This window comes from Solea solea, chromosome 12 (genome assembly GCF_958295425.1).
Source record: "Solea solea chromosome 12, fSolSol10.1, whole genome shotgun sequence".
Classification (NCBI taxonomy): domain Eukaryota; kingdom Metazoa; phylum Chordata; class Actinopteri; order Pleuronectiformes; family Soleidae; genus Solea; species Solea solea.
Genome location: NC_081145.1, coordinates 21,751,314 through 21,767,721, shown reverse-complemented (window position 1 = coordinate 21,767,721; position 16,408 = coordinate 21,751,314). Strand labels below are relative to the sequence as shown.

Here is a 16,408-nt window from a genome sequence, read left to right as displayed (position 1 = left end):
ATTTATTTGTACCCAAGGGTAGACTTGCAGGTAAAAAGAGTAGTAGTAGTCAAAATACTGACTTTTTTTTTAGAATAAAGTCAGAATTCTGAGAATAATGAAAAATTCAGAATTCTGAGATTAGAAGTGTGACTTTTCGAGATTAAAGTTTTTCTCAGAATTCTGACTTGAATCTCAGAATTCATGTTGTTTTATTTTAATTTTTTTTACTCTCTTTCAAATTGTTTCCTATTCACATTTAACTTTGAAGGTGCCGACCGGAAGTGTCCGTTGTGGCTCATCATGGCGCACTTGGCTGTGGTGAATTAAGTGACCGGTGCACAGTGCACACACTGCTGGCTGCTGCATGGAGGGAAGCTGCTAGTGTGTCAGACTCAGCAGACAGGAGACAGTTAACAAGTCCACTGATGGACTGAGTGAAGAGCTGTAGCTCGCAACAGTGCAGCTGTTTGTTTCTCCGCTTTCTCTCATTTGGATAAACAAAAGATTGCGTGAGGAGGAGGAAGAGGGGGAGAGGACCCCCAGCACCGCAGACAACATGTACGTACATTCAAATTGTTTTGTTTGTTTAGTTGTGCCTTTGCATAATATGTTTGTCTCTGAGCAGCTACAATGTCACCGTGTTGTCTCTACCTTGTCTGGGTTATTTAGACGCTTTACTTAGGACCGCTGCAGTCTGCTTGTCCCGTCCCGCTGCTTGGGGGGGGGGGTGCAGCGTGCCAAACCCCATTGTCAAATCTCTAAATTTCACTCAGGCACATCCTTGCTGGACCTCCAGCTCCTGCCAAGCTCCTTCACTTCACCATCCTCTTGTTGCTCTGACCCTTGTAGAACATTCCGCAGTGTTTTTGGGTGTGTGTTGTTGTTTTTTTTACACGTGAAACAGGTGATAATGAGGGCAGAAATCCACAAACTAGCTCGTTAGTTCAGTTTGTTGCCTGGTTAGGGCTAACCCTTTGTCATGTTCTGTTATGTCAAAGTGTGAAGTTCTTCGAGAGGTTCTGACTGGAGTGTGTCCAAACTGTCACTGAACACTGAACACTGACTGAAAGTTTGTCACGGCTCTGGAGATGGAACAGAACAAGTGACTGTGTCTTTTCCTCCAAGGTGACAGAAGATGACACAGTATTTGAGACGGTAACACTGTAGCTGAGGCAGAAAAGTGTCAGTAAGAAAGGACTCGGTTCCCACATGTATGTGTCACAAGATGCATCTGTCAAAAGAAGACAAATTGAATTGCAGCATTTGTGGTTTATCGAGTGAGTTGTTTCATATTGTGATTTAAAGTCAGCTGAGATTAAAGGTCATACAGTAAGACAGGAAGTGAGACAGTAGGTGAATTTCCAGTCATTAAATGTTGTCTCATGGGTTGATAAAGAGACCGGAATCGTCCTTGTCCTTGTGTCCTCGGTGGCAGTGTGAAGGGCTGAACAGTTCATTGAAATGTTATCGAAATCGCAAAAGAGCCACAACATTTGTGTCAAAATGTCATGATTTTAGATGTTATCGAAATTGCAACATTTGTGTCAAAATGTCAACATTTTAGATGAATTTTTGTCTTGTTCTACAGACTGAAGAGAACATCTTTGTGTCTCACAGATCGACACAAATATCGCACATTGAACCTCTTAACTAGGTTTTTCGAATTAAAATGAGCGTAGTGATGTAAAAATGACCACTCCCTCGCAATTCCTGTCAAAATAATCGCAATTATTCAAAAATCCTTCAGCCCGAGTGCACAGTCAGCACTGACCATATACAGTAGTATTACAGTAGCTTATACCACTATTTAAGTAAAAATAAACTAAACTTAACCACCCCGTTCACCAATAACTGAAGGTACAAATTTGTGGCTTTCCTTCTGCATCCTTAAACCCCCCCCCCCCCCCAGTGGTATGACACCTGACGAGCTGTCCATCTCTACGTGGAGTGACAGCATTCTTGGCATAGCTTTGAAGTAGAGCCCATTCTATATTAGCCCTCTGGCTTTCGGAAGCAAACACCCTCCCTCCCCTGATTGTGTTCCAGAAGGTTGTGAAATCCAAATGTTTTGACGAGTAATGTGTGACAAAAACAAACCCAGTCAGGCTAACTATGGGAACGCTCCATCGAAACCACAAGCGCACTCTCTGTGTCCTGCTCACTCACAGTCAAGTGAACAGTAAGCCCATTGTGCCGCCTCAGGCCTCTCACTGTTAAAAGACCTAATTCAGCTAATGATCAGGCCTGAGCTAACAACCTGCATGAAACGGATACAGAACAGAAGGCAGACACTGGAGCCACTCATCACATTCTCATTTCACCCAGCGTGCATTGTGTTCATTCATAAACCAAGATGGGGGACAACTCCAGTCCGACCGTGTCCTTGTGCATGTTACAGCCAATGACAGACAGCCTGAATTTGGCTGTCTGTCAATCCCGTGCGGAACTGGAGACTTTGAAGCCGACGTAGACGTAGCCTGTCATCTCTGTACTGTACTGGAAGGCACATTTCTCTCATACTCACTCAACCCCGCAGTTAGTGAGGCAGTCAGAGGACAAGCACAGCAGAGGCTCAGGCTGCAGTTTCCTCCAACTTCACTGCCACAAATCCACATTTACACATCGTTCCACACTTTCATTTTCACTGGTGGATGAAGGATTACAGTCATTCTGTGGTGATACATTTACTGAGAATCTCATTTTGAATGGGCTTTTCAAGCAGAAATACTAATTGTTAGTAACTCGCACTAGTTGCAATGGATGATGATGGTCCTTTGTGGATTTTAGTGATAACTCTTCCTAATAATGTTTTGTATATAAAGACATTTTCTGTTTGTTGGCTCACTGGTGGCATCTGAATCCAGCTCAACTGGTGAAGCTGTCAGATGTTTCTCTGATTCTGTACAGTACGTTATGATTGGGGGTGACGGTAGCCCAGTGGCAGAGCGTGTCGTCTGTCCACTTGAAAGTTTGTGGGTTCGATTTCCTGTGCCGGCAGCGTGTGAATGTGCATGAAAGATGGATGATGCAAATCCAAAACTGTAGTGTCAAGCAGCTTTGAGTGTTCATCAAGACTGGAAAACATTCATTATGCTCAGCACAACAAATAGCCAATTTACTGTATGATTTAATTATGCTCAATATTGATAGTGTTTTCACACTTTAAGTGCAGGTAAGTCGTTAGGAACATGATGCTAATCTGTCTTGGGTTGTGTTTTATTTTATCTCTGTGTGTGTGTGTGTGTTATCTAGGCGTGTAATCTTTGTAACCGAGGAAAAAACATGCGGTGATCAGGGAGTGCGGTCGCTCAAATCTGATAACATGAGCTCCAGTCCCAACCCAAATTATTCTGGTGTGTTTCCCCATGTGGTGCAAAAGTAAAAGTTGGGGCCAGGGTCTGAACTTCTGTCTGAAGTTTTTTTTTTTTCTTAAATGAACCACATATGTCCATTTTTGCTGTGTACTAATGATGTTAAATACGAGAATTATTGTATGCGAGACAACACGAATGCCTTCATGTGTGCCTACAATTTGATCAATTCTCCTGTTGCGCTATTTGTTAAGTTTTTCCTGCTTTTATGCACCCCCCCCCCCCCACACACTCTCTCCACACGTACACCCACATGTGGCCCTTTGAAGTTAATGACTTCCTCTGGACTTCCTTGAAAAACTGGACAAACAACCAATTAACACACACACACACCCACTCTCTCAAACATGGACACACACACAAACACACATGTTAACCTGGAACAGTAAAGTTTTAATAATATGACCTGGACTCTTCATATCCCCACACCCCCCATGGTTTGTGGTGACGTTAAAAAATATTGAAGGATAGAAAGGAACATGTTTCAGTGACTGATTTTGTCGGATGCAACACATGGGCAGCCGTCGGAGACAGCAGAGGGACAGACATTGTCTCCTTGGAGAGATGTTACACTTGTTGTTATGAAGAATTACTGAGAATGAGGAACCAGTCAGTGAAGTCGGGTTGAATGCAAGCTTCCCAAAGTTCTAGAAAAGTATATAAATCTGTGTTTCTCCACCTTTGTGACATTGTGTAATAGAGGTTGAGCCAGTCGACGTCAGCAGTGCGGCTGAGGTTTCACACTGAAAGCTTTAATTCTTCAACTTCAACAGCAATACAGATTGCTTAGGACTACCACCATGACCATTCCTGCAACAGGTGTACCAAACTTTAGTTATCACTCACGCATGTGAAACATTTTATGTCATATGAATGACAATTGCTTGTGCAGTGATATCCAGTTTTCTGTCATAAAGAAGCAAGGAAACCAGAATATTCTCATTCAAGAAGATGAAATCTAATCTAATCTAAAACACTGAAAACTGAGTCTAGTGTCCCATGATTACTTAAATATTCCCTGCAGGAAACGCTGCAAATGCTGATGGGTAAAAGCATTTGTGTGGTGTGTGGACTTTGCACCGACAGTCGTCAACATTGATTATTGTTGTAAATCCCAGTAGTAATTAATCGAACGTACACATGGGTGTAACTTTTCTAAAATAAAGTCAGACTGAAAGTGAAACTGGATAACTGTTATTAGCAAACCTCAAAGCTAAATCTAACATGACTTCTGACTCAGTTGAGCCAGGACGCACACACACAGTGTGTGTGTGTGTGTGTGTGTGTGTGTGTGTGTGTGTGTGTGTGTGTCCATGCAGTGGAGCTCAGCACAGAGTGACTCATGCAGTGTCTTGTACTAATAACAGAGCTGCTGCAGTAATCGTATATTGCACCGACTAGAACAGCTCTTTAGCCTCGTGTTGACCTCCTGTCTGTCTCTTCCTCCAAAAGTAAGTCTCTCTGGACGGGAAGTGTAGCCACTGGTTTGTTGTTTTTGTTATTTTAAGCACTCGTCCTGCGCCGTTAGCTACTGCTACTGCTGCTGTGATGACCGTAATTCACTCCCTTAAAGACATTAGCTTTGAAAAGCATTTACAGGAAAGGATGAGTCTGCATTGACTGCAGCTTTACAAGCGTGTTCCTCATCTCTCACATGCTGCATCACATTCTCCTGTCAAGTTTGTTAATTAGAGGTGGGACAAAATGTATAATTATTTTACTTATTTTAACAGAAAAATAAGTGCTTTTGTCCATATTTCCAGAATAAATTTCAATATCTGGCATTTACAATTTACTGCATGTTAAATTAGTGTATTAACAATTTAAAATGAAGAAGTTTTATTGAGAAAAAATACTGCATTTTTTGTTTGTTTAAGAATATAAAACTAAAATATAAAATAACATTTGTTTGAGTCTTTGTCTCAATGTCCAAAAATTGGAAACTATGTACCGGTTCCTGCAACAGCGTGAGTGAAATTACCGTAACAACCACATGCTGGCTTTGACATGCAACTTCTCAGCTTTTAGAAGCCTTAATCCACTCCCTTAAAGACTTTAGGAAAGGATGAATCTGCATTGACTGCAAACTCATTCTTGGAAAAATTGAGTGGTTCTGATCCCAGGCCTGAGAGAAATCCTGCACTTGACTTTGTCATGGACATTTTGTATTCTTCACTTCTAAATACTCTATATGGGGATGTTATTTTTATATACAGAATGATTGTCTTGTTGTAATATATCAGTATATCAGCAGAATCATGGTATGATGAAGTTACGTCTACAAAGATTAGTCAATGAATTGATTGTTAATCGTTGCTAAATTGATTGTCAACTCATGTGGAGGATAAAGCAGTACAAGATCAATGTTTTCTCAACATTTCTTCAACATGTGTCCACATTTTCTGACATTTCATGCACCAAACGATTTATTCGATTAGTCGAGAAAATTATCGACCGATTAATCGATGATGAAAACAATGGTTAGTTGCAGTTGCCCTACATGATAACCTGCCATTTCCACCCCTATGTAACACTGTTGTTAAAGCAGCTGTATAGGCAGGATTACTGGAAAAATAGTATGAAAAAAAAGCATTGCAGGAGCATTCTAACCTTTGTGAAGGAGGATCTATTACACAGTTTAATACCGTGAGACTAGACAGTTGTACCCAATTAACCAATTTAATGCTCTCTCTCTCACACACACTCTCTCAGCTGGTTCAGGTGAGAGAGATGATAAGAGGATTACTCACTAGGCCATTTGCCTGTAAGACCAAAGTTATGGTAACAGATATGGAGGGATAGATGGTGTGCACTTCATCCATCCATCCATCCATCCATCCTAATGCAACATAAATGAAAGTAGATGCAGCACCTTGACTGAAATGTGTCATCATCATCGTCGTCGTCCTTTATTTGGAACAGGTAGTAGAACAGGTTCTACTGAAGTGTAAACCGGGGGCAGAATTAAGCCCAAACCCACTCACCCCACCCCCGCTGACAGAAACCAGAAAGAGGTTTTATGAGGTGATCGCTCTGCTGCAACACTGAAGTGTGGTGCAAGGTAATGAGGAGGCATGTATGTATTTATTTATTTATTTATGTATGTCTTTAACTTCTGTGCACATGTGCCGGAAAGTGTTATAAAGACCAAACTTTGTGTGAAATTCTACAGCTAATAACTGAGCAGGTATACATGCTGTAACGCAGAGAAAATCAACAGAAATACACCACAGAGCTGTGATTTATTTAAATGGTAAGAAATTTCTACCGTAATATTAACATCATGCTTCATGAATGACGGCACCGCGTGAGTCATGCTCTCTTTTCTTGTTTGTTTGCGTGTTTGTTGTTTGCATTGAACACGACTTCCTGGAGGGAAAAAAGAACAGACCTGACCAAACACACCTGTGGAACCTGACAGCCAGGTCATGTTTTACAAAAAAAAAAGGGAATTTGTATTCAGACAGCCTGAGTTTGTTTAGCACAAGATGTTTTATAAGATAACTTTGTTCTTATTGACCGTCTTTTGCCCTGGTCGCATATGTAAACAGCCATCACACACAGTAACCATGATACAGGTTGAGTATCCTGGTCACAACACTGAAATGAACTGTATTATACTGTATGTTTGCAGAATGTCTGTCTGGTTTGGTTTGAGCTGCTTAGGACTCTTTTGGGCTGGAGTTAGGTTAGAACAAAATATGTGTCCCCCATATAGCGCTTTAATATAAACCGTTAATCGTTAATCTCTATTTAACTGATGTAAGAAAAGCTTTGTTTTTAAGCATGTCTTTGGACCAGGACTTCAGTGGCCACCAGTGTGAGGAAGGTGTGATGCCACCAGCAGGTTGTGATCACCAGTTAAATTCTCACTTCCTCACTTGCCCTGTCTCACATGCCCATCAAGCAGCTTAACCTTCTCCGTGAAGGGTTAACCTAGTGACACAGTGTCCTCACTGAGTCACTGTGGTAGTGTATCCACACTCTCACGGTTACATTTAGAGTGTAATATAACCTGCACTTGCACTTTCTCAACATCCAAGTACATATATATATGTATGTATATATATATATATATATATTGGAGGGGTCACAGGGCGGTGCAGTGTCAAGAATAGTTGCAGTGTAATTGGAACTGAGGTGTGAATGTGAGAGTGAGTGGTTGTTTGTGTCTGTAGGTTGGTGATGTGACAGACTGGTGACCTGTCCATGGTGTAATATTTAAAGTTATAAGACAATGTTCCATTGTGATATTGCAATGATGATATTCGTAATGATATTTCACAGAATTTTTAAAAAGTAAAAGTGCTTATTTTGATATGGCTCTATGTATAGCTCACAATAAAAAAAAACTTGCTAAGTGGATCTATAAATAGTAAAAACAGAAATATAATGAAGAAATGAATAATTAAGTAAATAATAACATGTGGGCACTGGGCAACTAGTAATTAAAACACTATATATAATATTTCTACCACGTCTCTGGCAGCTGCAGCACCTTGGCCACAGGTGCTGTGTTTACAAGGAAGTTAAGATAACATGATATTAAGTAAAACACAGCGTCAACTCAGAAGCATATCATGTTCATGTCGAGGGTATTTGCTGTATGGTTATGTGTTTGCTCTGAACCATATTAGACCAGAGTATAACCTTGTAATTAGCCTGCTGCACTCTAGTGACAGTTAAGCTGCTTATTGGCCAGCTGGAGATTAACCAGAAAGTCCCCACTTCACAGTGGTCCACACACACACACACACAAACACACACACACTGACACATACACAGTCAGTCATGTGGTGCTTAGTGAAGTAAGAACAGTCTGTCAGCTACCAGCCGCATTCTGTTTAACCACAGTGAATGATGATGATTTGCCTTATCAACAAACATAATGTACAGTACAGGTTTTGTCCCCGTATGAGTACGTCCAAGATGAATCACGCTGACTACCGAATAAGTCAAGTCACGCCATTGCTTTGGGTAATAAAAAACACAGGCCCTTTGTACGCTAAAGAAGGAGGGATCAGATGTTTTTGAAGTGATGGTGTTTGTATGAGGTGGTGACACATCGTGAGCGCAGGCTGACTTGTAAGTGTACAATCACCTGATTCAGTAAATTGTTGTTTTTCATTAGTCCACAGTGATATCACCGTATGCTTTGATGCCAAGTAACGGCTACAGAGGTTCTTCAACACACTTGAAAGGAAAGAGTTTAATGACGAATATTAAGTAAATTTTTTCTTTAGTTTTTCATCGCGTGCTTCATGCAAATAAGAGTTAACCAGTGAGTTAATGTGGTGCTACCTTAGGTAATGAGTTTGGAGGAGTGTAAATTTCCCCCAAATCCAATAAAGGGGAGTCTAAACTGTGATTTACCACCCTGGACTGACTCCAACACAGTTGGTGCTTGGCCGGGAAGTAATGTCATGTTACTGCTGTTGGTAGTTAGCGTGGTGTGCTACCAGGTTATTTTAGAGAGGGGGGAATATTACTGTATCCTTTATTCTTTTGGTAGGAAAGCTAAAAAATATAATGGCACAAAATATTTCAAACTGGTTGCAATGCATACCCAAATGCAAGACTTCTTCTACTGGTCAAAAAACTCAAATATCCCTGCTAACATCTGGCTTGTGTCAAATGTCTCTGCAGTCGATGCATGTTTTTACTGGCTCTGGCTTCAATAGTCAGGAATATAAACACGACACCTTTTTACAAAAACCTACATGTGAAAAAACAGTAAATCCATCATCTAAAGAAACTATCTGCTGATAACTTATTTCAGTAGATTATGCCTCACTCTTGTGTTGAAATTGAAGTATTACCTCCTTATGCGTCCACTTTTATTAGACAGGAGTTTGCAGTTTACTTTATAACCTCATTATGTTGGATTAATATTATGGTGATCATGTTTTTACAAATCTAAGTAAATCTAAAAATATGAACTGTGTTAACATTCCCTGGACAGGGGTTATTTATAACCTCATAATGAGAAACGGGTCACACGGCTCCCCCAAATGGGAATGTTTTACACTGTTCTCAATTCATTTGACCTTTTTTTTTCTTTCTTTCTTTCTTTCTTTCCTGTCCCTGCTGCTCTCACCAACATTGATGTTTTGCTCAGAGAAAAACAGACCGTGAGATAAAAATCAACATTTTTATCTCAGTGGGACGCAGGAGGTGTTGATCTGCTGTTGCCCACAGTAAAGCTGAACAAAAGAGTTCACACATAAGTCACAAAATAACACATTTGAATGTGCTGATGGTCTTCTGTCTACTATGATATAAAAATCACTGATTTGCTACTGTATATTGACTTTGGTGCAGGGAGTGAGCAGCACAAGCCAAGATCAAAGAGCAAACATATTCTTAAGATACCGTAGATTTTTACTAGATGAGCCTTTGTTTCTGTGTCTCAGGCTGGTTCTCAGCACAGACAGCACACTGAACACTGACTGAGTCAGTTTGTCACACAGGAAATTGGTTTTAAATGCAGAAATAAAGCCATGGTTTTCTCTGATTCATGTCAGGCAATGGAGAATATCCCCACAATCTTAACTGCTCAAGCGAAATCAATAGAATTAGTTTCCAGCTATAAGTATCTGGGGTTCCTTATTGACCGAGAGCTTTCATTTAAATCAGAGTGAAGCTTGGCTTCTACGAGATAAATCCTGCTTCTCCCTCACAGCTCGGAAACTTCATTTGAAGTTCATTTGCATTTAATTTGAAGTTTTTTAATTGGGAATCTACAGGAATCTATTAAGTTTTTTTTTTTACTGTGTTCACAACTACTGCCGTCAACTTGTTTGCACTTTTAAACAACTGTTTTATTTTGATTTATTAAATGTATTGATCTTGATCCCTGTGAGTCTTTTTCCTGGTTATAAATAGGTTAAATAAAGTGAAATAAAGAGGAGTACCTCATACATATAAAGGAGAAGTAGAACAGTGGATGTACATGCTACATCATAACAAAATAGTAGAATAGACGACCAATAGAATATGTTATATACAGTGTGTTTTACATCAGGAGGACTTTAGCACTGTGTGTGTGTGTGTGTGCTGCGTTGTGTGTACAGTGAGTTTGTGTTTAATCGCTTTATCTTGGTTTCATGCAGTGCCAGCCTCCATGACTCTTCACTGTGACATTTTCTGAATTCTTCTGTGTATGAAATCCTCCCTTCCACCACCGCTTGGTCTCTCTCTCTTTCTCTCTCTCTCTCTCTCTCTCTCTCTTTCTCTCTCTCTCTCTCTCTCTCTGTCCACCGCCTGCCCTCCCCACTTTTGCAGCATGTTATGTAGAACTTTAAAAATGACGTTAAATGGAATGCTGCTTTACTGCAAATACTGTATGTTTTTAAGCTCATGTAATAACTGGTCGGGTGCCCAGCGAGTTAAGTTACAATCACACAGTAAACAAATAGGTTTTTTGTTGAAGACATTAAAGATGAGGGATTTAGTTAAGTGTAAAAGAAGAAGTTGAGTCTGAAGCCAAATCTGGAGTTACTTCAGGTGGATATTGTAAGAAAATGTAAGAAAACGAAAAAAAAGAGTTCACTGATACTTTCAACGTACAGTATGTACTACTTAATTACACGTGCTTTTATCCAAATTTACTCACAACTGGGGAAGATGGTCGGGTCTTCAGGAGGAAACAAAACGCTCACTGTGTTGCCACAGAGTTCCACAGTGCAATTCCAAGAATTGCACTGTCAGCAAATAATATTTCACTATCAGCTCGATGATTTTCATCCTGCGCAGAAATACACTCAAAACTCGGGACTTCTTGAAAGGTTGGAAGGCGCCGCACGAGCGAGCACAGTATCTAAGTCTGCACAATGTAGCAGAAACTGAATCAGCAGTTCTTAACAGACCAAGTTATTACTCTAATAAATAGAGTCTTATAACTCTTTTTTATTATTATTTGACCTTTTCATTGAAGGGATATCCTCAGAGCGTTTTTTAGATTATTATCTATGACTTTTGGGTCAAAGATCTGCATGACTGTGTTGTAGATGAAAGTTTGAGGTGTGACCTGAGACCATTTATTTTTTCTGTGAATCAATATATAGAATAGCCACCAGGGGGTGACTCTGCTGGTTACTAAAAGAACCAAATGAGCCTAGCTTCTCACTTGATTTGTAATGTCAGTGACCATTTTTCTGAGGAGCTCAAAACGCTAGTTCAGATGTTTTTTATTAATACATGATGTCAGATTTGTAAAATTCTCTTTTAGAGTTAAAAAAGATGATGAAGCCTGGTATGACTTCCAGTATTTGCTTGGCTTCAATATGGGAGTTGAGATTTTTGATGAAATCGAGACTGGTTGCCACTTGAGTCACACAACATGAATGAGTTTGTTTCAAGGCCATCACTTAAAGGAATGAGCCATGATGTCCGAAAGCTCTATTCTGACCTCAACAATAGCTTATTTGTCACTGCACTATTTTTCAGCAAGATTAAAGCTGTGAATAGTGAATCACCCTGGTAACGGCTGCTGTACACACAGCGTCTCTATTCTCCATGATGTCAAGTGTGTATTCTCCAGATTAGTGACACATCCTTGTGTGTGTGTGTGTGTGTGTGTGTGTGTTCGACCCCTGAGCATGTTATTTGTGTTGGTGTCGGGCTGTTATTGAGAGTGTAATGAAAAAAAAACAAAGGCGAATGTTGCTTTGGGTCACAAAGTGTCAGTCAGAATGTTGACTAAAGAGCAGCTGCCCTCCTGCTCCTCACAGATAAACACGGAGGTGTAACTCTCCTGCACAACCTGTCCTACGGGTCCAGGATTCGCATTTTCTGTGACCAAAATTAGAACAGGTTAATCATTAACAAGAACTAAATAATAGAAACAACAATAGAAATGCTGCTCTTTTCCTCTGGATGTAAATCCAGACGAGCATCTCAAGTTCATTCTTCTTCCAGACTGTGCTGTTTGTCATAGGTGTGTGTAGATTGTAGGGGATGATACCAGATGTGGGAAAGTCAACACTGTGAAGTGTGGAGTGTTACAGTAGTTTCAGTGAGCTCAATCGTGCCAAAGCCCACAGTGCAAATGCTGTTAAGATGTGAAGTTTGCGTCAGTTGCATGTGTTGAAATGCTTTGAACATGAATTAAATGTCCGTTTTATGCTGTATTTGAGGAAGAGAACCAGTGAGCCAGACCTGGTGAAAAGGGGAAGGGCTTGGCCAAAACTAAAGCCAGGAAGTGATGATGAGTTTATAAATGTCTTTGTATTTGGTGTCACTGCACCATATGGTATGGGATATTGCAGAGAATTGGGTTTGTCAATAGTTTGGTAAACTTATACATTGCAGACTTCCTTTATGTTGCATTTGTCTAGATTATTTTCTAATCCTAAATTGCTTGACGGTATGATTATTATTCATTCATTCTCTCATACATGTGCTCTTACACACACATATTCCCACAGCACTTCTATATATAGCACTGTTCAAGGACACATCTACGCGTGGACAAATACAACAAAGTAAAACTATCCAAAAAACAAACTTTTCCCAATTCGAGCCACAGTTTTTAATATGTGTACGTTTAATATACTGTGTAGTTTTTTTTTGTTTTTTTTAAATCAATGTTTGACATTGAAATTGCAGTTCCTTTCTGTGTGGAGAAAAAAAAGAAAAAGCCCATTGATACTGTTGAGGGAGGATGTTGGGTGAAGAACTATGTTCTCAGACAATAATATTCAAGGGAGGGCAGGAAAAACTGGTGATGTCAGCAGGGAAGAAGAGAGGACCGCCTTGCTTTTTCCTTTTCCTCCACCACCCTCCCTCGCTCCCTCCCTCCCTCCCTCCCACTGTTTCTTATCAGTGTGGTAGAGCGCGAGTGAGGGGGATCAGTGGGAGAGTGGACAGAGTCTTATCAACACTGACAGTGGAAATGGGGAAGAGAGAACGGGGGGAACCGATCAGGTTAGAGAGAGAGGAAGTGGAGTGAAGTGAAGGAGACGCCTCAGACACCGTTATTCCCGCTGTCATCCGATGAAGAGGAGCAGCACAGGGTGAGCGAGAAAAGGAGAAGGGGAAGTGAGAGATAACAAAGTAGCGACTAGGAGACGGGACCGAGCGACTGTTTCTGGACTTCTGGGTGGAACCGTCACTGGGGGGTACTTGACGTCTGCCACTGCTGCTACCATGTACAGTGGATATGGAGGTATGAAGCTGTGTCTCATCTCTAATCATTAACTCTGTGTTTGTCAGGATGAACATACCACTACTGGTTAACAGGTTTGTAACTTATTAGGAGCGGATGCACGGCCAGAGATCACTGCAAATACCAACAAACCAACGGACCCTATAGAGCGTTTAGTTTGTTTGTCATGTTCATGTGATTCAGTGGATGTTTCTGTCCTGAACGTATGAAACCGTACAAATGTGTTCCTCCAACTAATAAAGAGATTAGCTGGGTCACTCCACCTTTAAAGAACCATGCTGCTGTGCGTCTGCCATACAAACTTAAATTTCATTTCCCCTCATGTCTAACTAACACTGCTCTGCTTACATGAGTTGCTGTGATTCTTTTTGTTGTTGTTGTTGTTGATGTTGTCGTCTCCCTGCGTTAAATGCCACCGTTCAGTTGTGCCTGCGTGTTATCGTGAGTTTGTACCCGTCACTTAGATTAGAAGAGCTTTAAGAAGAGATTTCTTCAATTACAGTGATAGAAAAAGCTTTCAAAGCACTTTTGAGAAGGCAATGTGTCCCCAGTAGTTCCTGTTTGGTCAGTGATGTAGAAACATAAGACTATGACATGAATCAGGGCATGGGTACTTCTCGTTAGAGCTGGTGTTGAAACAAATCCCCTTATGTGTGAATTCTATTAATCTGCAGTGATTTGAATGTGGAATAGCATGGTGTCTTTGTATCGTACAATGCATTTGTCTTTCCACAAAACCCTTAACTGGTGAGCAAGAGAAAACAAATAAATGTTGAAAGTAAGACTTCATCAATATAGACAGGTATTGGTGTGTTTTTTCCATTACACTATGCAATCAGTGTTAACATAATAGTTTAAGCTAAAAGGTTTCCTCTTCCAGCTTTAAATAATATGAGCTCAATATGAATCTATTCTTTACAGCTTACTATTTCAACTTTTGTAACTTCTCATCATTGGTAAACAAAAGTCGACCAATCATTTTCTGGTAATTTAGTTTCAGTGTCTTTGTAGAAATGAAATGAAATTTATATTTAGTTGTAGTTTCATCTGATTTATGGGTCCGTATTATATCTGGAGAACTGGGTCCAGACAGCAGGAGAATTCCGGATGATCCAAGCAAGGGGGTGGCACCACTCATTCACTCGGTGTGGATTATCCAGAGTTCTTCCTGCTTTGGTTCCACATGAACTCACTCGGATTTTACCCAGAGATTATACCAGGGAGCTCGCTTGAAAATCTCCGGAGAATGTCTTCGGGCACTTCTACCGATGACCTAGCTGTGAAAGTGTGGCAACAAGAATACAGTAATACAGTACATATTTTTTTGTGTTCAAATTAGGAGTAGTACCATAATAACCAGCCCCCACCATACCCTTTTACTCTGGTACCCCATGGGAACGCTAAGAAAATGGAACGGTAGGGTGGAACTAGACCAGCGACAGAAAAGTGTCACTCCCTTGCGTTCACACAAAGCTTGTTGTCTTATCAAGACAAATGGTCCTCCATCATGTTCTATTGTGTCATGCGTTACTGTACCAAACCAAACTGTACCATGATGGAAACACCAGACTGTCTCTGTTCAGTCTGTGACGGCTGTGTTTTCTGCCCCTGATTTGTGACATACTGTAAGTGAGAGGGCAGTCATCCAAATGGAAATACTGTCGTGGAAATGCTGTACATATTAGGTTGCCATCACAACAATTACATATATTAATGGAGGAGGTGATGAGTGTACAAAACAGCAGCAGCAACAACAATTATTCAGCAGATCCTTGTGAAAGTTTGATCTTCTTGACTGAACTCATCTCAACTCAACAGATCTTCTCTCAGTCTTGGGTCATAGGATCTGGATTATGATGCAGCAGCTGTTTATAAGTGTGTCTTTCTTTGTAGTCACCAGTAGTTCAGTTGAAACAAGACCTCACTCGTTTTAAATAATCGCTGTGTGTATGAATACAAACAGGAAGAAGCTGCACATAACTTCCAGTTTGAAGTGAGATATTACATTTCTTTGCCAGTCTGCAGCTACATTTTTATGGATTAATATTACTATTTGGGTAATTAAGTTTTATGAATTTGTATTTTTGAACAGTATATTCATTAATGTTGGTTAGAGACCTTGTAAGGGGGAAGACAAACCACTTAAAGAATAGTCCTTAATGCAATTTTTTTAAGCTCTCACTGACAACATGGCTGCCAGCTCGGACATGAGGCTCTCCTTATAAAAACTGTGGTACCTCAAGAATATGTTTGCCGCTTTATCTCACCATTGGACATTCATTTTCTAACTGAAAACTGAAGATTGTGTTGCTTTGTAAACTGCTCACTCCCCACACACAAAATCACACATTTTCTATTGAGGCACACGGAAGGTTTTTGATCAAATTATTTATTTATTATTTTTATTTTGTTTCCCAGCAGCAAATAAATGGTGCTATAAATGCTTTTCCATTACCCAGTTGTAGAATTATTCGGCTCGACTCGACTCTACCTGCTCTGGTTCCAAGCGAGCTGAGCCGATACTAAAAATGTGACGTCAACAGACTGCCGGCAACTGATTGGTCAGAGAGTGTCGTCCCTGGAAGAGTCATGAGTGCGATGTCCAACATGAGAATCAAACCCGCCACCTTCTTTCTTCATTTTCTTTCTCGATGTCCTCCATTGTTTGTGTTTTTGAAGCGTATAAAACGGTGTCATGACGACCCTGCCCACGTTAAGCTCATGGAAAATGGTGTGCCGAGTAGAGTTGAGTAGAGTCCAGCTAGAACTGTAAACTGGAAAAGTGCTTAAAAGTATTTGTGTGTTGTAAAGAACAGTTACATGCATTTGTTCACACCCTAACTCAATACAAAGGTCAGCCGGTGTGTTTGACTTGGTGTGTCCCCCA

The 16,408-nt window shown here is 40.4% G+C and overlaps 1 protein-coding gene across 2 annotated transcripts in view; it reads left to right on the top strand.

The window, feature by feature from the left end:
- Positions 1-326: 326 nt before the first annotated feature.
- Positions 327-16,408, top strand: part of ripor1 (RHO family interacting cell polarization regulator 1) — a 41,727-nt gene continuing 25,645 nt past the window's right edge. Inside the window, exon 1 of one of the 2 annotated variants that reach the window (XM_058645298.1) lies at positions 327-540. Coding sequence is in view for 1 of the 2 variants with exons in the window: in XM_058645297.1 (XP_058501280.1) it covers positions 13,503-13,521 (19 nt within the window). In the remaining variant the exon portion in view is untranslated. Of the gene's footprint in view, positions 541-13,190; positions 13,522-16,408 lie in introns of those variants that run through there. The other variant, XM_058645297.1, reaches the window with a different exon arrangement.